We start from the raw sequence: 22,278 nt of genomic DNA on the forward strand, positions 1-22,278 counted from the left end.
GCGGTTCAGACAAAATTATGTTTTTTGAGTTACAGATAGGATAGTTTTTCAGATCAGAAAAAAACCTTTAAGTAGCCATCGATACCACAGCCAGCAGACGTATTTATGCTTCGTAATGTTCGACACATTTAACTAGGATTGGGGCCGTCCACACTGTTATTGTAGTCACCGCTCACGTTGTGTTTTCGGCTTTGGGAATGGAAAGAACACAACTCCTCCAGACAATCTCTCGGGGTATCTAGTGTCCGATTTACAAACGCCGTGGGCGCACCGCTTCACCATCTTGCTTGGAGTAAATGTTTGTCGGACCTGCTCACATAGTAACGGTTGCTATGATGTGTGATTGGACAATGGCCGTTTTGGGGGAGGGGCCGGCGAGAGGTCAATTGGACAGTACTTTTAGAAGGTGGATTGATAAGGGAATCACTGCAGTGTGTATGCTAACCAAAGGTTCGGTGTTTAAATCATTTGAGTAAGTAAAGAGGGAATTTGGCCTGAACAACTCTGACTTGTTTAGGTACCTCCAGTTACGACACTTTTATGATTTTGAGATAAGGTCTCACCTCTCACAGGAGGGCTGTGAACTGGTAGAATTGGTGTCGGGAGCATACCAAAAATTACCCTTAAAAATTGTATCTAGACTGTATAAATGTCTGCAAAACTGTAACGGTACTGATTCTTTGTATATAAAACAAAAGTGGGAATCTGAACTACAAATCAAAGTGTCAGAGGATGATTGGCATTCTATTTCAACACACTTCCACCAGCTCAAGACAATGGAGAGAATTTGGTTGGAAAAACATTATTAGATTTTTCATTACACCTCATATCAAAAGTAAGCAACTCAAGACCCCCCCGCATTGCTGGAGATTTTGTGGCAGTATGAATGCCAGTCATTCTCACGTATTTTGGACTTGTCCCAAAGTCAGACCCTTCTGGGAAATCACAGCGACTGTAATAAGGGTTGTCTTGGGCTATGCGTTTCCCACTGATTTTCAATCTATGTACCTTGGTTTACTTTCCAATTCAGTTATACGAACTGAGGATATGTATCTCTACAAAGTTATGTTGATGGCCAGCAAAAAAACTATTACAAGGAACTGGCTGAAGAGTCACACTTTAACATTGTCACAGTGGAAAGAGATAATGGAAGAAATCTATACAATGGAAAAAATCACTCACTTTATAAGGCTGAAATCAGCTTATTTTGATCAGAGATGGAAGAAATTGATAATCTATAAGACCCAAGTGTGAAAGGGAATCTTTGCAACATAACACCCTGCTGTTCTGTTTTATTTTATTTTGTTTTGTTATGTTTGTTATTATTAAAAAAATGAATAAATAAAGAGTTTAATAATAATAATAATAATAAAAATAATGCCAAAGTCAGTTAGAATAATCAAATGTAACAATTTATTATGTCAGGTAAATGTATCATGCCAATTTCATAATCAATTCGAAGATAATCGATACAAAACATCAAATTCTCTGGAATAAAGAAAAGAGATGCATACCCAACATTAAGATATGTATGCGACTGAGAGATCTCACTCTCACGGGCGAACCTGAGGTACAGAAAAGGCCCCGAACTCCCTGCTGCACTTCATTATAACCATTAGACAAACCTTTCTCATGGAAACATGTACTAACAAAAGAAATTTGCATTCAGAGGTTGCACCTTTTGGGGGTGTGTGACCATTTGTTAGGAGATCATCTTTCTTTGTCTGCCAGTTATCTTTAAACTCTTAAAAACCGTATTACCTTTTGTTTTACTTATTTGGAAACGAGACATTTGCACCAGTCGCACTGTGACATTTTAAATGATACCAAACATGAAAAATACTGTGATAATCATTCACATTAAACTATACATTTTCTTGGATGAATTCAGATGATCTGAGCATGAGAGATAGGGGGTGAAGGAAGGGGGAAAGAGATGTAGATTAGATGACTCGGAGGTGAGACTTTTGTCTTGATAGTGCAAATGGTAATTTCCAGAGAGGTCCTTTGTCCTCTCAGGGTCTGGTCGCTCTTCAACCAGACTGTCCGGCATCTCCTAATTTCTCAATTCTTACATAAATATTGATTATGAATTAATTTAGATCTTTGATTATTCTGAGTATCCCATACTTTCAGTTATTCATTCATTAAGGGACCCGATGTAACCCACAGAGATGCAGAGATAAGGAAGGAGAAAAGTTTGGACAGGCTAAGTCACACTCAATAATGCAGGTCTGTCCTGTGCTCTGTCTTTGCTATCTTCTGTCCAGGGTGCGTTGTATGGCTTTATTGCAGGGTGAGTTTGGTCTTAGAAGGAAAATCAGTCCTCACAGAACCACTCCTTTCCTGGTAAAAAATTAACTTGATTCAAGGAATTTGCAACAGCTGAATGTAACATTTGTGACACGCCAAACAGTCGACTGACTAACATAAATCTAACATTTATAGTAACATAAATCAGGGCTAACCTTGTGAAATGTATTCCAGCCTTAAGTCATTTGTAGTTCTTATGTTTCTGCTCGTATTTTCTCTTTTTCTGTTCTTGTTGTTCCTCTTTCCTTCAGTGAATCTTAACACTTAATTATCAACATTGTTACCTTTTACTCTCTGTAGTGTGATTTATATTTTTTATTTATTTAAAAAAGAAAGAAAGAGAGTTTTGGCGTCAAAATAACGCCAATGTATTTATGCATTTGAAAATGGCGTGAAAAAAAAAGGTGAAAAATCTATTTAATCTCCCAAAGGAAAAGGAACCGATCTCAGGAGTCAGAGAAGATGATCAACTGAAGATTAAAGAATGAGACGGATAAGAAACTGAATATCATCATGTCCAGCAGAGAGAGCAAAGGTGAGATATACACACAGCAAGACACATAGCTACATATACTACATATACTAAGGATGTGACGGTGAGAATATTTTTTAATGAAAGTGTGACAACACCAGTAATACCGTTATCACCAGCGGGGGCTTTTAAATCGCTAATTTGAAAGCGAAACTAAAATGCGCACGTCTGCAGGGGCATTCATTATGGTGCAGAGCGAGTGTTTTCAATTAATTCCTACCATAGGAGTGATCTGAAAACACTCTCTCTCTGTGGACGCTCCCCGTTATGAATGCCTGTGCAGACGTGCGCATTTCAGTTTCACTTTCAAACCGTCCGTAATGTCGGACATTGCATTTGAGCTTAAACTTAAAAGTGAATGAACAGTCGGTTAACTGCAGCATTTTGCTCGCTGGTTATTAAACTAAACCAAACGCGTCTTATATTTAAGATTAATCAGATATAGCAGGATTTCTCAAACTCGGTCCTGGAGGGCCACTGTCCTGCACAGTTTAGCTCCAACCCTGATCAAACACACCTGAGCAAGCTAATCAATGTCTTCAGGATCACTAGAAACTCACAGCTAGGGGTGTTTGATCAGGGTTGGAGCTAAACTGTGCAGGACAGTGGCCCTCCAGGACCGAGTTTGAGAAACCCTGAGATATAGACAACATAAAAGTAATCTTGCTACTTACATCTGCACAAAAGGACGCGAATGCGCACATGAACTTGACCGTGCTAGTCTGATGTGTAACACGTGAACGTGCACTTCCTTTAAAAGCGCGCTGAAAAACTAAAGCAAAGAGAATTTACTAAATTATATTACAATCGTGTTCTCATTATAATGTTATGAATATGATAGATTGGCGCTGCACATCTCACACTTAACTGCATTTCTGATCAAAGTGATTGGAGGCATCACTGCAGTGCGCACTTTCAAATCCAGCTTCACTTTATTTAGCCGTCTGGAAGGCGCGCTGTCTGACGTCTAACGAGTAGGCTACTCAAACACTCGTGCGCATTTTAGTTTCGCTTTCAAATTAGTGCTAATCCAGGGGCGGAGCTAATCCAGCTAATCCACTGGCTCTAATGTCCAGAGTGGTGAAACATGAGATGTAATTCAATTTAGTCTTTCTAATGGGCAATCTTTGGTTTCCTGCACTGCTCCAGACCAAAAAAAGCAATTAAATCTAAAAGCAAATTTATTATTAAACCTTTAATTTCAGTCATCCTATCATGCGTTTACGCCTGCCCTCCTTTAACAGCATCAGCATTTACATCCATCTTGTGGATGTCCTGGGAACTAAGGTTCTTAAAGTGGGAACTGAATATCTTATTCAACTTGAGAAATACACACAGTCACAAAGAATTGTCCTTTACACAGAATCTGAGTCAGTGTCACTGACCATAATACTGTCAGCGTCAATGGCCATTGAGTGTAGTTCGGCCTCCTCCTCAATGCATCCTATAAATGCTGTCATATCCTGTCTATTTGCAGACTGCTGCAGATTCATTTAGGGGTTGATAGTGGTGCTATAGGAACGCATAATTCCCGGTCTGGTCCGAGGCTTGATAAAATATGTCAAGCAATTTATTTTCTAAATAAAACTGCTCTTAATTTTCATTGATTACTGATTATTGCAGTGTTCATAAATATTATAGACCGTTAATAATTTTAATTATAGGCCTATAATTTGTGTAATAGACCTAAATGTTTTTAAATCATTTTTAATAAGGAGTAAGATGATCTATCTAATTTTTTATTATCCTCACTTTTAGGTTATGCTGTGATGCTCTATGAAATTATTGTGAGGCAATTGTAATATCAATTTAATAATAAAAGTAGGCCTACACTAATAATAATAATAATAATAATAATTTAATGCATAAATTAGAAATGCTAAATCCTCTTTATATCAATAGCTAATTGTCGATATCTCTTGATACACAATATCATGGTCTATTATATTGGCTAGGGGGTTTATTGCACATATTTCACACGTATAGAGTGAGCAGTGAAGTCGCAGCTCGACGTTCAGACCGTACAGTGTGAGCACATAAAACATGAGCTTTGGCTTTACATCGCACAAGATCTACTCGCTCAATGTGAGTTGGAAATCACACAGAAATCACACATTTAATGCCCGCCTTAAGTTTTCAGACGCAGCCGATGTTTGTGTGAACGAGCAGTTGAACAGATGTACCTAATAAAGTGGCCTTTGAGTGAATATTGTATGAAACACTTCATAAATAAATCATGTCATGATTAATCTTCAGAATAAATCAACAGAGAATATCACCTAAATCAAACACTTAAATTCACTAATAATTGAAATTACAATTCTGTTGTTGTGTTCAATAATTTTGATCATGTTGAGAATTTAATAAAGCGTCTAGTAGAGCCCGACCGATATGGATTTTTGGGCGCCGATGCCGATACCGATAAAAAAAAAAGATACCGATATATCGGCCGATATTATTTATGTGTATATTATAATACAGTAGCAATATTATTTATGTGTATTATAGTACAGTAAGTTTGGACACACTTTCCAATTGGTGTGTACAAACTTTTGATGGGTACTGTATATAGAATACACAGTATAAACAGAATAAATACAGTATATAAACGTTTTGCAATGATAACTCAAATGTGGTGATTAAACACTTGTGTGACAAAGATATGTAATGGAGGCAGGGTGAATGATAGAATGAGAATTTGAGCTGTAACCAAACTAGTTTGCATTGCATTTTATATTATATTATATTCTAAATACTCTTCTATTTTTAATCTTAATTTCTCTAATATCTACCAGTGGAGGAAGAGCTCAGATCTTTTTAGTAAAGTAAAATTAATAATATCATAATGAAAACGTTTATAATTACATATGTACAGTAGTTTTATACTATTTTAAATAAGTAGTAAGCAAAATGTACTAAACGTGAAACTAGGGCTGGACCCGAATATTCGAGTATTCATTCAGTGGGTTGGTATTCGATTTGAAAATTTGACATTCGAATATTTGTTGTTGTTTTTTTGTTTTTTTTTTACATCTGGGATCCCCCGCGAAACGGTTCTCATTCGCGCTTGAATAAGGCCAGCGACACACTGCGTGGCATGGCCGTTTTTTATTTTATTTTTATTTTATTTCGGCTCCCATGTTAACAGGTTGGAGTTTGCACACTGCCTGCGTGAGACACGCGTCTCTCAGGCGCGGCTCGAGCCACGCGGAAAACGCATGCATGCTAGAAACAGAACCGACGCGCAAGTGTTACAGCAACGGGAGTCTTCTCTGGCAAGAGCGCAGAACAGCGGAGTTTGTATGGAGGAAGTGCATGTCTGAGCTTGTGTTTTGGATTAAGCTGTGTTGCTTTGACATTGTGGAAAATGGAATAATAGAAACAAAATGTATTAGCCTTTTTACCCGTTATTATCAATCTAAATTAATCTCGTTTTTTAATTAAACTTAATTTCGTTTTTCTTTATTTAAATTTAGTTTTTCTTTATTTAAATTTCGTTTTTTCTTTATTTAAATTTCGTTTTTCTTTATTTAAATTTCGTTTAATTTCTTTATTTAAATTTCATTTTTCTTTATTTAAATTCCGTTTTTCTTTATTTAAATTTCGTTTTTTCTTTATTTAAATTTCGTTTTTCTTTATTTAAATTTCGTTTAATTTCTTTATTTAAATTTCATTTTTCTTTATTTAAATTCCGTTTTTCTTTATTTAAATTTCGTTTAATTTCTTTATTTAAATTTCGTTTAATTTCTTTATTTATATTTCGTTTTTCTTTATTTAAATTTCGTTTTTCTTTATTTAAATCTACCCTTTACTGTGTCAGTAATTTTGTTAGTCAGAAAAATATTAGACTACCTTAAAAGTATTGCTTAATTTAACAGACCTGTGTGTGTGCCTTTTATATCACTAACAGTGTCCGTTCTCGGACGCGTTCTCTGCCCGCGTGAGGTGCGCCGCTTCCCGCTCGCGCTGTTCTGTAGTTTACTAAAAGTGTATTAATTCTGAACGTGTTGCGTCTCCATCTGGCTACTTTTAATGCAAAATGGCCCTATATAAAGTGTTATAATTACATAAATTATTGGAATATTGCTTGATGTTGTAACGTAGCAGAATGAGCTTTAACACTGTGTCTACACCAGATGCGCTGTTATTTTTTTGCCACTTTTGCCAGTTCTTTGTAACAGCTTTTAGGTGCTTTATTGGCAGCGCCATCCTTACATAAATCATTGCACGCTGCATTTTTTTAATATATTAATTTATCGGCCGTTATAAATGCCGATACCTATAGTTAGGAAAATGCCTAATATCAGCCGATAATATCGGCCCGCCGATATATCGGTCGGGCTCTAGCGTCTAGAAAGAAAGCTTTGTTGTTTGTTTGCCAGTATTTATTTATTCAGTAAAACTGAGGTGTAGAATTACTGTGCTGTAAGTATCAAATATAATTGAAATGTTTTTTTTCTGCAGGTGTGGTCTGTGTTCGTCCTACCAGGAGAAGAAACAGCAAAGAAACGATTCCTCCTGAGAGTAAGTCTAGTCTTTATAGATACACAGAGACACCATACAGGGTATCTGAGGAACCTAAAGGCTATATTTTACATATATATTATATTTTATTTAGCTATATTTTATAAATATCAATCATTTGTTAACAAACTAGTATTCATTACTTCAATGAGCTCATTGTTTCTGCATTCAATTATTACATTGTTTAAATTAATACATGTTTAGCTAACTGTGATTTTTATATATCTACATTTCTGAAATGCATAACTTAGACAGTTTCCTCTGATAACAGATCACTGTAAACTGTAATGTGGACTCATGCATTTTCTGTAAAGCTGCTGTGAAATGATGTGTATTGTGAAAAGCGTTATACAAATAAACGTGAATTGAATTGAACTGAGTAAAGGGTTCCTAGAGGTTCTCAAGAAGGTCGCTTCAGGTTCCAGACTAAATGGTGCCTCATTTTCACACTGTAACATCATGTGTGTTGTGTGTTTCAGTGAGTGTTCTGAGGATTGTTCTTCTGGGCAGGAGTGTATCAGAAAACAGCCGAGTGGGAAACTTCATCTTAGGAAGAGCAGCGTTTGACAGTGAATCTCCTCCAGCTGATGTAGAGCCGTACAGTGAGAGAGTCAGAGGAAGACACGTGACGGTCATCAACACTCCTCTACTGCTCAGCTCAGATCTCTCACAACATAACATCACACAGAGAGTGAAGGAGTGTGTGTCTCTGTCTGCGCCGGGACCTCATGTGATCGTTCTGGTCCTCAAACCCGATGAGTATTCGAGAGAAGAGAAAGGGTGCATAGAGAAAGTGCTCAACTGTTTCTCTGACAGTGTGTTTGAACACACTCTGGTGCTCACGACACAAGAGCCTGACGGGGCAGAGCCGACCGAAGTCAATGACGTCATAAAGGAAATCATCAATAAGTGTTTTAACAGACACTACAGACTGGGGACAAACAGCACTCCTGCCGACCTTATAGCGACATTTCAGAAAACTGTTCAAGGCAATGATGGACGTTACTTGATTTGTAACAAATATGAAGATTTATATTTCTCTACAGAAGCCACAGAAAGAGGTGAGTCAACAAAATATCTGAGTAAATGTTATCTTTATTTGTAAAAAAAAAACACTATGCTGCAATCACATCATGTTGCATTAACATTTCAGCTTATTGTTGTGTATGTAGACACTCCTGTTGGCTGTGATAAACTTGATAAAAAAAGTTGGCTTTTGGCTTTTATGAAAGCCTGAAGTACTACTTCATATATTAAAATCTGAAGGTTTAATCTTGTCTCTCAGACAAACAGACAGATAAATGAACTTTGTAAGATGGTTACTACGGTGTTGCTAGGATGTTGTGGATGGACGGATCGAAATCCTCAGTGTTAAATCACCACGGCTCAGTGTTCATATGGTCCCACTCCACAGAGTGTTAAAGTATATGAATCGATTGATGATTGAGCATTAGTGATGAACACCTGCTGTTAACAAGCAGAATCACTGATGGGAAGAACAGAAAAACAGAAGAGGCGAGCAGAAACACAAGAACTACAATAGGCTGTGATATTAAGAATCTGAGGATGTGATGAGGCAGATGGGTGACGTAGAGCACTTCTTCACCTGCTTAAGCAGCAAACACAGGGTTCAGGCAATGTCAACGCGTACCCTTCAGCCACGGCCATCTCCATAAAACTCAGGTGTTCCTGTAGGATTCCCTTGGGACGTTTGTAGTTGTATTGTAATAGGATTATCAAAGCCTGCAAGAGCCAGAAAATCACCTACTACCTTTATTATTATTTATCATTATCTGTTTATTTTCTCTTCAAGATTTAGATTATCTCGAAATTAAAAATGTCTGGCATTTTTTGGAAAACAACAAAATATCCATGGGAAAAGACCACAGCGATTGAAAGAGTTTAAGTTTATTTTTTATTTTCCATTTGAATTAAGTTTTTTCCCTTCCCCATTGGCAGATAATTTAGCTCCTATTTATAGGCCTATAGCCTTGGCAAGCTCTGTGTCAAAGGTGCTTGAAAGGATTCTATTGTCGAGACTTGAGCCATATTTGTACACCACAGCTAACCAATTTGGCTTCAAGCATGGGCATTGCACAGACATGTGCATTTTTGCACTTAAAGAACTATTGGATAAATACAACAACCAGCGGTCTACAATATTCATGTGTTTTCTAGATGCTTCTAAAGCCTTTGACCGTATTAAAGGGACACTCCACCCATTTTCCGATTGGTGAATCTGAATGTAGTGTTTACATGAACGCTAAACAAGTGATCGGTTGATGTGCGTTTTACCATTGATAAGAAAATACCCGCTCCTCCGTGAGAGAGAGCCCACAAGACCGGCGCGTCTCACAGGCGCCGCTCATCAGTAATCACGCCACCGGCTTTTGCGTTCTACAGTCGCCATTCATCATGTTTACTGTGGCGAGCAGGACGAGGCTAGGGCCGCGGGAGAAAGACGCGAGGCCGGTGGCGTGATCGGTTGATGTGCGTTTTACCATTGCTAAGAAAATACCCGCTCCTCCGTGAGAGATACAAGACCAGTGCGTCTCACAGGTGTCGCTCATCAGTAATCACGCCACCGGCCTCGCGTCATTCCCCCGCGGCCCTAGTCTCGTCCTATAAACACAATGAATGGCGACTGTAGAACGCAAAAGCCGAATCCAGGACATTTTGTGCGATATGCAATCTCAAAAACCCCGGGCAGACTCACAGAGACTAGCTTAGCTTAGCTTTATTGTTTACAACTGCTCTCTAACCGGTAGGCGTGGCTTGAGAGTGGCCTCGTAGAGCAGCGAAGCAAGTGCATTCTGGGAGTTGTTGTCTTTCATCCACATGAGCCAAAAATAAATTTTCTGGCTTTTCTCAGTCTAGAAAGCTCCAAATTCAAAAATAATTTCACATTTCTTCTACATAAATGACCCAATTTAAATACACATTCATCTTTCCAGAGGTGAAGTTACCCTTTAATCATGGTAAGTTGTTTGATAAACTAACAGAAAGAGGTGTTCCAGGATACCATACTAGGATTCTTATTTTTTGGTATTCTTGTCAGTCTATGAGGGTGAAATGGGGCGACTCTATATCTGACTGTTTCAAAGTGAGTAAGGGAGTACGTCAGGGTGGAATTTTGTCTCCTTCTTTGTTCAATTTATATATTGATGACCTGTCTGTGAAACTTAATGAATGTAATACTGGGTGTCTTGTTGGTGATGTCTTGTGTAACCATTTGATGTACGCAGATGACTTAGTATTGATAAGCCCTTATAGTGCAGGCCTGCAGAAGCTTCTGAATATCTGCTCCTCCTATGGCGATGCATTTGATATTAGTATAATGCTCTAAAAAGCCACATACTGATTGTTAAAACAAAAGAGGATCAGAAGTTGATGTTCCCAGACTTTTATCTTTGTGGAAATGTTCTACAGGTCACAGATGAGGTTAAATATCTTGGACACTAGGATGACCTACAAATGACCTTTCTGACGATAGAGACTTGTTTAGGCAGAGGTGTAAACTATATGGGCAGGCTAATGTATTGGCTCGTAAGTTTCACATGTGTTCCACCAATGTCAAAATTGTATTGTTTAAAAGTTTCTGCTCGCCTTTGTATGCTGCGCACCTCTGGCGCAACTACAAAAAGAAGAGCATGCAGGCTCTGATGGTGGCATACAATGACTCTCTGAGAATGCTATTGAAAGTACCACGGCACAGTAGTGCAAGTGAGATGTTTACTAATAATGGAATAAGATCTTGTGCAGCTGGCATTAGGCACTGTATCTATACATTTATGTGTAGAGTCCTGAATCAGTCAAACTGTATTGTACAAGCTTTGGTCTGTCCGAGGAAAAGCTCGGTCAGGTTTACTTCAAGAATCTGGAAGCACTGGCGCTCTTGCTTATATGTGTAAATAATGTATTATGTTATTTTTTTTTGCTTTCAATTATTATTATTATTTTCCTTTTTGTTTTACTTTTAACTTTTAATTGACTGGGATTCTGTGTCCTTAATAAAGATTGAATGAATGAATGAATAGCTCGATTTAAGCAAAAAACTTAACTTTGATTGACAGAAAACAAGATATAATTTCTTATGTCATTTTACACATCTAGTAAATGCTTCTTGATGTAATTATTTTTAGATATTTGGACTGGAAACAAGACTAAAATACTGTGTAAGAAAAGCATAAATTGTTAAAATGTATAACTTATAAAAGTTAAAATGAAATGTGCCGTTTAAAAAAAAAAAAAAAAATTTATTATTGGAAAAAAATCCAAATATATTTGTAATACTATTTTTCTATTATTAATCTCTCAGAGTAAATGTTTTCAATATAAATGAATAACTACTGTCTTTGCTGATGTGTTTGTGTGGTTTAATGTCACTGTATTTTCACTTGATCTCTTTCTCTCTCACACAGCTCAGGCTGAGGGCAGTTTTGAGGATCCTGCTCCTGTTGGAGCCAGTTCAACGGAGGGTAAATATTAATCACAATTTTTTTAATGTGTTATTTTTATACTGTCTGAAATTAGTTATGCAAGTAATCATTTGAACTAAATGTTGTCTTTTCAAGTGAGGATTTTTGCAATTCCTCTCATTTTCTCCATCTAATATCATCTAGAACATCATATTAGAAATGTGTTAGGAATTGATTCAAGGATCATTTTTTTCTTAAGATGATAATCACATTCTTCATGTCTGTTGATTTCCACAGTAACTCCCACCAACATTGTTCCCAAGACCAGGAACGACTTCCTACAGTGTAAGTCAGTAAGGTCAAGAAGTTTAATGAACGCAAACATCCGAAGCGCGCACCCCGAAAAACCAACGTCTTGATAGACAGCGCGCAAATACTGAATTGAATTCTCTTTCACATCTTGTGCTTGTACGGACAAATTCACACTAAATTATGTAAAAAAGTCTGTTTTAGCGAGTATCCCAGTAAATAAAGTCGGTTATATCTCAAGTGACCGTAGTCATGTTCAGATGGGGTCCGTGCGTTCGGTCTTAAAGGGACAGCAGTCTAATAAACCTGCTGCTGTGTTTTAATGTTAATCAAACAAAGGACAAATAAATGACTAACTGCTCTTGACTCAATAGGCTACCCTTTTCAACTTTACAAAAATATCCATCTATATTTAATTTATACAGTAATGAATATGCAATGTTTTCACATTTGATGACTATTCATATTGCTGTACCTGTTAGATCTACCCGAAAAACTCTAAATACTGTTTATTTGTAGCCTTTCTTTGTTCTATTGTATTTATTTGTCCTATTTGTAATTTGATTATTTGTTCTTATTTTGTTACTGACTGCTTACTTACCTTTAATAATGTTTTAAATTCACATTAATTAGGCTGGTAGTTTTTGTTGTATCAAAATTTGATTAAATAATTGATATTTCACTGGTATCTCAACATCTGAACTGCTGACCCGATCCTGAGCACTGAGCCCTGCTGGAGCTGCTCTAAATATGTGCTGTGCTATTAAATGACAGATAAAATATGATAGAGCAATAGAATGAACAGTGACAGTAACAGAAGCTCATACAATGCATTTTAGCAGGCTTAATTAAGCAGGAGAATAACTGAAGGAAATATATATTTGATGAACAAATTAAGCCAACTAATATGATTTATATTCTTTTGGTTTATCTAGTAATACATTTAAAAATTACAAATGCAGTGATAATTCAGGGATCGGTTACGGTATCGGCGAGTACCAAAAATGAAAGTATGGGTATCGGACTCGTTCTGCAAAAAGTGGTATCGGCGCATCCCTAATTAAAAATGTTGTTGTTGAAAAATTACAATCGTTTCACAATAAATTAACGCTGCAGCCCGTCTGAGATATAGAGCTATTTCACATGTCTATGAGCATGATATTAAGTATATGATAAGTATATAATACAACTTTCATTCTTCAGGTCAATCATATATTCATAGGAAAAAAAATCTGTTTCAATGTCCTTTCAGTGGTTACGGTGATTTCCCATGCCTGACAGCGCTGGTCAGTGGATTGATCTCTATGATGTGAAACATTAGATACCATATACATGTGTAATTTGAGTAAAACAATAAAATAAAATAAAGACATTGTTTTATAAGTGCTGATTGAAGTCCTTGAAATCCTAAAAAGTAGTGCTTAAAGTCCTGTAATTTCATTTTGCAGAATCTGTACGAACCCTGTGAACAGTATTGGGGCAGTGTGTGTGTACCCTTCAGCCATCTCCATAAAACTCAGGAGTTCCTGTAGGATTTCCTTCATTTGTAGTTGTATTGTAGGTTTATCAAGGTCTGCAAGGAGCCAGAAAATCACCTACTAGCTTTATTATTGTTTTTCATTATCTGTTTATTTTCTCTTCAAGATTTAGATTATCTTGGAAAACAACTAAATATCCAAACTGTATAATGTGTCATGACAGCATGTGTAAAGATTAGGCTGTTCACACAAGACATCAGATTCAGTCTAGATACAGTACAGCCGTACACAGTGTGAACACTGAGTAATTATACTGTATTGATGACCGGATGTTCACACTATTGTATTGTTTTTCTTTAAGCAGCTCGTGTGGAAACAGATCAGGAGAAGACAAATAGACTGAGCCAGTCTGCTGTTAATGACACACTGAAGACATCAAGAGAAAACACAAGCAGCAGCACCATGGGAAAAGACCACAGCGATGGAAAGAGTTTAAGGGTTGCACATGATATCAAGAACAACTGGAGCAGAAAAATATCTTGTAAAAGCAATGAAAACCTGCCCATGTTTAAACTCAATCTGTCTGAAGCGTGGCAGAACCGTGATGGATTCTGCAGAAGAAGCACGTTTGGGAAAAGCGTCACTAAAGAGAACAAGACCATCATGATGATCGGAGCCAGAGGTTCAGGAAAAACCACTCTGATTAACAGCATGATCAACTACATCCTGGGAGTGCAATGGGAAGATGACTTCCGGTTTGTGCTGGTAGATGAAGGGAAGCAGAAATCCCAGGCTGAAACTCAGACTTCAGAGATCACGGCATATCAAATCAATCACATGGATGGTTTTCGGGTCCCATATTCTCTGACCATTGTGGACACACCAGGCTTCGGTGATACCAGAGGAATTTCACATGACCAGAAAATCACAAAGCACATTCAGGAGTTCTTTTCTAATCCAGGAGGAATCGACCGCATTGATGCCGTGTGTTTTGTAGTACAGGCTTCACTTGCCCGTCTGACACACAAACAGAAATACGTCTTTGACTTCATTCTTTCCATATTTGGGAAGGATATTGCTGAAAACATCCTTATGATGGTCACCTTTGCAGATGGAAAAACACCTCCTGTTCTCGAGGCCATCAAAGTCTCTGAGGTTCCCTGTTCTACCAATGAGTCTGGAGAGCCGCTTCACTTCAAGTTCAACAACTCTGCTCTGTTTGCTACCAGTAACACATCGACAGACGATGAGGAGTCTGACTGTGACAACTTTGATCAGATGTTCTGGACGCTGGGATTTTCTAGCATGATAAAGTTCTTCACATCCCTTAAGAAGATGCAAACCCAGAGCTTGTCTCTGACACGGGAAGTCCTGAAAGAGCGACAGCAGCTAGAAGTGCTTGTGGAAGACCTCCGGCCCCAAATCAATGCTGGTCTGACGAAACTGGATGAAATCAAGAAGACAAGAGCAGCTCTGGAGCAACACCAGGCGGAAATGGAGGCTAACAAGGATTTTGAATATGAATTTGAAGTAAATGTCCCAACACAGATCGTAAACAACACTGGCTACTACTTATCCAACTGCCAGACGTGTCACTTCACATGTCATGGCACATGCACTCATGCAAATGACAGTGAAAGACATAAGTGCAGTGTCATGAAAGATGGAAGGTGTACGGTGTGTCCAGGAAAGTGTGCCTGGAATGTGCATTTTAATCAGAAATACAAATGGGAATATGTCCTAGAGAAGAGAAAGGGAACCTGTCAGGATTTAAAAAGGCGATATGAGGATGCACATGGACAGGTCATGTCAAAGGAAAAGATCTTTGAAGAGCTTGTAAAGGAGTTTGAGGTTGTCCAGGATATTGTGACTGGACTGATTGAAAGATCTCAAAAGTCTTTGGAGCGTCTGGAGGAAATCGCCCTCAAGCCCAATCCTCTGTCCACTCCTGACTACATTGATCTGATGATCGAGTCTGAGAAACTAGAAGCCAAGCCTGGATTTCGAGATTGCGTTCAGTCTTTAATGGACGTCAGGAAGAAGGCAGAGATCATCAGTAAGGTGTCCAGAGGAAGAGTGCTTCCAGAGGACTGGAAAACATACAAACCTGCAACAAGAGACAAAGAATTTGATCCAAGAGCCCTGTTCAGTAAAGTAAAGAATTATGTGTTCAAGTGAAACTTTGACCCTTTATCTACAATTACTACGACTATAAACTAAAACATTTGACTCTGTCTTAAGATGCTCTGCATGCATTTTTATTATACTTACAATACTTTGAAAAATACAGTAGTTTAAAGGGTCTTCATCTTCTAAACCTGATGTACAGTATATGTAAACCTGTATTATTTTGCTGAACGGCTTGTGAGAAAATCATACATCTAAAATTGACTTATGTTATATTGAACGAGCTGAATATGAATATGTCATGTATCACAAATGATCAGAAAGTATCAAACTGCTGTTTTGGGATGTTGTTATTTTACTTTCATTGATTCTAGTTATTAATTCTGCATGAACAAGAAAAATGTAAAGTTAATTAAATCAATGAATGCATTTAAAACACACACACACACACACACACACACACACACACACACACACACACACACATATATATGCTCATTGTTAGTTCATGTAAGTTAATACTTTAACTAATAAACCTTATTGTAAAGGGTTACCATATATATATATATATATATATATATATATATATATATATATATATATATATATATATGGTAACCCTTTACAATAAGGTTCATTAGTTAACATTAGTTAATGTATTTACTAGCATGATCTAACAATGAGCAATAAATCTGTTACAGTAATTATTAATCTTTGTTAATGTTAGTTAAAAAACAGCTGTTTATTGTTTGATTATGTTAGTTCACAGTGCATTAACTAATGTTAACAAATACAACCTTTCATTTTGATAATGAATTAGTAAATGTTGAAATTAATATTAACTAAGATTAATAAATGCTGTAGAAGTATTGGTCATTCTCAGTTCATCTTAACTAATGATTCCTTTTCCTTTTCTGTTGTGTGTTTGTAGTTCTCTGAAGTTTCCCCGTGATTAGACTTGATTGTTCGCAGCTGTTAGCCTGTTGCTCTTGTGTATGTTATCCTCAGTCAGTCATTCTGTGAAACGTGGAGCAAAGGAGGAGACGGAGACGGAGGAGTGGATTTAATGATGAAAACACGGGAACATGGAGAACTGAGAACTGAGGGACTGCACCCAAACACACACAACGTCATTATACACAACAGACGGACAAATTGTAACCTTTTTTATTTTAAAATGATTCATTTTAATTGTACATTTATATGATTTCATTAAAAATACACAATTGTTTTCTTGTTTACTTTTAATCTGTTGTTTTCTTTACTGTCAATTTATTTTTCCCTGTTGATTAACTTGTTTATTTAAACTGTAAATTGCACACACAACGTCAGGTTGTCACTATAGACAACAGAATGAAGTGTAACCTTCCATTTTAAAATAATTGTATGATTTTATTAAAAATACACTTAATGTTTTCTTAACTGTCAATTTAATTTTTCACTTGATCATAAACTTGTTTTATGTATTTACCACTGTATTTTTTTGTAATAATCATTTAACAAGTATTCATTACTATTAACTCATTGTTTCTACCTATTGTCGGGTGAAACATGCAATTGATTCTGTTATGATTAATGCCTCATATAAACAGGCTTATATTGACTATAATCGTAACTTTGTGTAAGGAAAAGTGTTTTACATTAACCATGTATTATCTTATAAGAGAAAAGTGTTGTATATGGTTTATAAGAAAGCTGTATGTATGGAAAACACTGTAAAGAGGTTTTTATAAGAAACATCATAATGAATTTGGTTTATTAAAAAAAGACACTGAGACCTGTTGTTATAAAAGTATTAAGAAAATGATAAAAAGCCATTTGTGGAAAAATCATTTATTAAGGTAATACAATACTGAAATGACTGAAATGTATCCTGTGTTTTAAGCATTTATTAAATGAAGAAATAGTATAGATAGAAATAATACTATGTATTAGAAAGCATATATTCAGTGAAGTAGAAATGCAAGTATTACCTGGTTGTTGTGTTCTAGACCAAGAGGAGAAGAGGACTGAGAATCCGAGCTCGCAAGAGGAAGACAAGGAAACGCAAGGCTTCTTATAGGAAAGTTGTAAAAGGACAGCTGGCATTCGACTGACCTTAAACATTTAAATGTGGTTGAAATAATGTCAGTTTATGAAAAAACATTAATTCAACGTCAAAACAACATTGAACACCAAATGGTTGAAGTGGTGTTAACACACATACGGATTCAACATAGAAATAAAAATAAATTTTTGATTTGTAAGTCAAATCAACATTATTTTTACAATCATGACTTTTAAACATTTTGTTGAAATATATCAGTAGAAAAATAACGTTGTTCCAACATCCAAACAATGCTGATCAATTAACTGTTGAAAAAGTGTTGATGCATGAATAATGATACAACGTTGAAAGATCAACTCTGAATTAAACGTTTGTTGAGTCGTGATAAAAGCGCTTTCTAACGTTACATCTTTTTTTTTTTTTTATTGCATAACACATTTGTTACAATTTGCCGAAAAAATAAATTGATCTTGTAATACAAAAATCATTTAGATACAATTCACGTTTTCATAAGGAATAAAAAATTAAAATAAATACACATCAGCCAATAGAGAATTGAGACGCTTTCTACACCTCCTGGCGTACTTTGAGAGCAACTCCAGTCTGATTGATCATTTTGGAATATCGTTCAATACAAGAGCTTGATTGGAGGACGGCGGTTGTCCATCACACAACTGTGATTCTATTGGCTCTGACGGTTCCAGACAACACCCGATTGCGCATGCGCGAAGTGGGTCTGTGTTGTCATCGTTAGGCAGATTCTGACCTGGACCGGTGTGATATAGTATTCTGTAACCCTATAGTGATGGGTCCGGGCTGAGGACCCAATTAGTATGCCAGTAGTATGCCTGATCTAAATCTGTTCTCGCGATAACTTGTAGCTAACGTGAGCTGTTTTAATGTTTAATTTCACAATCTATAGCTTCGGTTAAATACTAGTATATGAAACGTATAATTTAAAATACATTAATGACTCGTTATAACGTAGTACAAACGTCTTCTATAATAAAGTGATTTTGTGTGATTTGTAACCAGGCACTAAAGCGATTACCCATAAAACGTGCTTTGAACCAATCGGATTGCTTGGGTCCTCAGCCCGGACCCATCACTATAGTGTTACAGAATACTATACCACACCGGTTCGGAACAGGGGGGCAGGGTTTCATATTATTTTGAAGTTTCCCCGGGCGCCGCCATTGGCTAGCAGACCATCACCTGCTGTTAGCATCCCATTGACTCCCATTCATTTTGGTGTCACTTTGACAGCGAATAACTTTACAACTGAGGCGTTTGAAGACTCCATTTGTCCATTGTTTATTTCTAAAGAAACACGAAAATGTATAAAAGGCTCCATTACCTTGTATCTTACATTATGGCCCCGTAGAAGCAGCTTTTGTAAAAGTAGGCTAACGATAGCGTCATAACCACGCGACTCTCTGTCGCACAGTAGAGAGATTACCGTATGGACAGGAGGAGAAGCTCGCGGGCAATCGGGGGGACGTGGAGGCAAAATGACAAAGTAATTAATCTGAATACTTAGCAAAAGTTGCTCCTGCTCCAAGCTCATGGACAGCTCCTACTCACACTCTCCCTCTCTGCGAGATTCGGAAGGGAATGATTTAGATTTCTCTCGGCACAGCTACTAGAAGACAGACGGGTTGCTCACGTCACATCTACGTCGTCAAGCTCAGTTTGAGTCTGTGCAGTCGCTCGACCATCAGGAAGTGAGTGCTTCTAATTGACTTCACTTGTCTCCGTTGAATCCAATGGGGTCGCTGTGTCCAGTTTATATAATGTCTATGATTCGGAATGAATTTAGGGGTAACAGCTCAAACGGTAAGCAAAGTTTTTGAAGTCACATTTTATAACTAGAAAATTCCTAAATAAATGTTGAGTGTGCCTGACTCTGGCCCATATATTAATACGTACAGTGCTATGCATAAGTTTAGACACCCATACTAAAGTTGACTAAAAAGAGGAATAAAAAATCATCTTTTGGAAACTGAACTTAATGCCTTAATTTAAAAAATTAGGAAAAATCCAACCTTTAAGGACACCAATTTTCTTTGTGAATGAATAATGTATCGTAAATAAATAAATGTTCTTCCTTAAAATGCATGGTTTTATTTCAGTTAGCCTAATAGCTGGTTTGATTTGCATTGAGAGATGATCTTATGGAAAGTACCCCATGCCAATCTCTAGGTATGGTGAAGGCTATGTGATGATGTGGGGCTATTTTAATTCCAAAGGCCAAGGGAACTTTATCAGGATGCATAGTATCCTAAAAAATAAAAAAATAAAATACTTAAAAATAAAAATCTGCCTGCCTCTATGGGAATTTAACATAGGGGTGTCCAAACTTATGCACCCTGTATTTTAAGGAAGAACATTTATTTATTTACGATACATTATTCATTCACAAAGAAAATTGGTGTCCTAAAAGGTTGGATTTTTCCTAATTTTTTAAATTAAGGCATTAAGTTCAATTTCCAAAAGATGAGTTTTTATTCCTCTTTTTAGTCAACTTTAGCATGGGTGTATAAACTTATGCATAGCACTGTATTGTGTTAATTAATATTGTGTGTATGGGCAGAGACTAGTTTAACTGCGAACCGCCGTTGTGTGCTAGGGAGTGTGTGCGCTAGTGTTAGGGATGTCTCTGTTGGTCGAACGCGGCACATTGACATACTTTCCATCCACAAACTTTAAAAATAAGGTTGAGATTTCACATTCTTCTTCCTTCTCTTTTCCAGAGATTTGGAAGAACACGACTTGATGTCTCCTTCAACGGTGAGTTGTCCCCATACCTAACCCAACCATCTATTTGAATCTGAAAGTAATTTAACCCTTAAAACAAAAATCATTTACATTTTTGTAAAATTTAAATACAAGTTGATGTGGAAGATAATATTTAAAAAATGATGAGCACAGCCCTCATTTGATTGAATGTTTTTATGACTTATTTTCAAATTGAATGATTTTCTTTATAAAAAATTTAGGCTTAAAAATATTTAGTTTTTATATTTTACACTCCCAGATGTATCACAAAAAATGGAGACGACAGAATGCACAATTACACGCATTGGTGGAGTTTAGTGACTCAGATGAGAATCCAGAACTCAGCAGTTCAATATGACACTTTGCTGATTCTTCAAACTAACCTGATTTTTCACATGAGCACATGTAACACATGTAAGTTTTTTTATTATTATTATTATTATTACAAGCAAAATAAATAAAAAATTGCTCCTCTGGCAGATTTTTCTATTTATTTTGTGAAAATTTGCATGAAACAAGTGAAAATTGTCTAAATACAAGTTACTTTTTAGGTGTCTTATTTTAAGTGTATGAGATTTATTTTGAATAGAAATTAGACATTTGACTAGAAATATCATAAATATTCTTGGTAAAATTGAGTTTTTGCAGTGCATTTTTATTGGGCAAATGAAAAAACTATGATTTTGTGGTGTAGAGCGTACTCAATACATTATAAAAATAATAATCAATCGCTTCTTTTTTGGCTAGAATTCCAGAAGAGAGTTCACGTTGCCACCTCATCTGCTGGAACAAGTTATGAAGTGAAGCTGGCAAACACTGAAGAAGAGCTTGAAGCTTTAGAGAATCGCTTGGAGGACAAGAATGAGGGAGCAGAACTGGTAAGTTTTAAATAATTAATCTTGTAAAGTGCTGGCAAAGTTTCATTATGACAATTGGCTTGTTCACTTTGGTGACCACTACAAACTCCTCGTCCTCATCATGTGCCTGCTTTGTGGAGGTCTGCACTCTACTGACCACTTTTTCTGGTTATTTTTAATTTCTTGTTTCTTGTTCTTTTCAGAGTAAACATCTGAAGACGTTGGGAGGCGTTGATGCTGCAGACCATGTGAAGAAGTCAATGTAAGTAACTTTATGTTCCTTTTTTGCATTAGTTTACAGTGGTGTTCCCTGTCATATACTGTCATGCACTCCCCCCACACACCCACTTACTCACTCTCTGCTACATTTTCATAATGAACTTGATTGCAATATAATATTCTAATATAAATCTGTTTTACCATGGCAGAACTATGACAAATAAAATGATGGCCATAATGAGCCTCAGAGGAAGAAGTGGGAAGGTTGCGGGTTCATGAAGACCCGTCTCTACAAGATAATCTGTGGTGAGTGTGCTTTAACATAGTAGTTTTGTAACAATGTTTTAAATAATTTAATATAGTAAGCAGAATAATAATTCATAAGAAATGAAGAAATCATTTTAGTTGGAGGACTCTACAGAGCATGCTCTAATATTATATATAATACTCCATTCTGGGCTCTAGACTAACTTCTCTACCGGCAGCACTGGTTACTACCAACCGCCTTTTGTTGCTCGCCCAAGCACATGATTATCAATGATATTAATTTGGGAGGTTAGCGTTTGCTAATACTGATCTGTTTCCCCCCCCCCCTCATCAGACGCTGTCTTGAGCTCATTTGATACAACTACAACAAAAGTAAACGAATACATGGCCAAATACTTGAAATATGCAC

At 36.7% G+C, this 22,278-nt stretch overlaps 1 protein-coding gene across 1 annotated transcript; it reads left to right on the top strand.

Annotated features, from left to right (window-relative positions):
- Positions 1–2,746: 2,746 nt before the first annotated feature.
- Positions 2,747–15,752, top strand: LOC311081378 (uncharacterized protein; the record flags this gene model as incomplete). The annotated part of the gene is made up of 5 exons (XM_084111919.1): positions 2,747–2,848; positions 7,849–8,430; positions 11,791–11,847; positions 12,085–12,132; positions 13,936–15,752. The coding sequence occupies exons 1-5, from the start codon at positions 2,827–2,829 to the stop codon at positions 15,750–15,752; spliced, it is 2,526 nt and encodes an 841-aa protein (XP_083968045.1). The 5' UTR covers positions 2,747–2,826.
- Between the last annotated feature and the right edge of the window lie 6,526 nt (positions 15,753–22,278).

The sequence above is a fragment of the Abramis brama genome, assembly GCF_963993115.1.
Source record: "Abramis brama genome assembly, chromosome: 4".
In the NCBI taxonomy this organism is placed as follows: Eukaryota; Metazoa; Chordata; class Actinopteri; order Cypriniformes; family Leuciscidae; genus Abramis; species Abramis brama.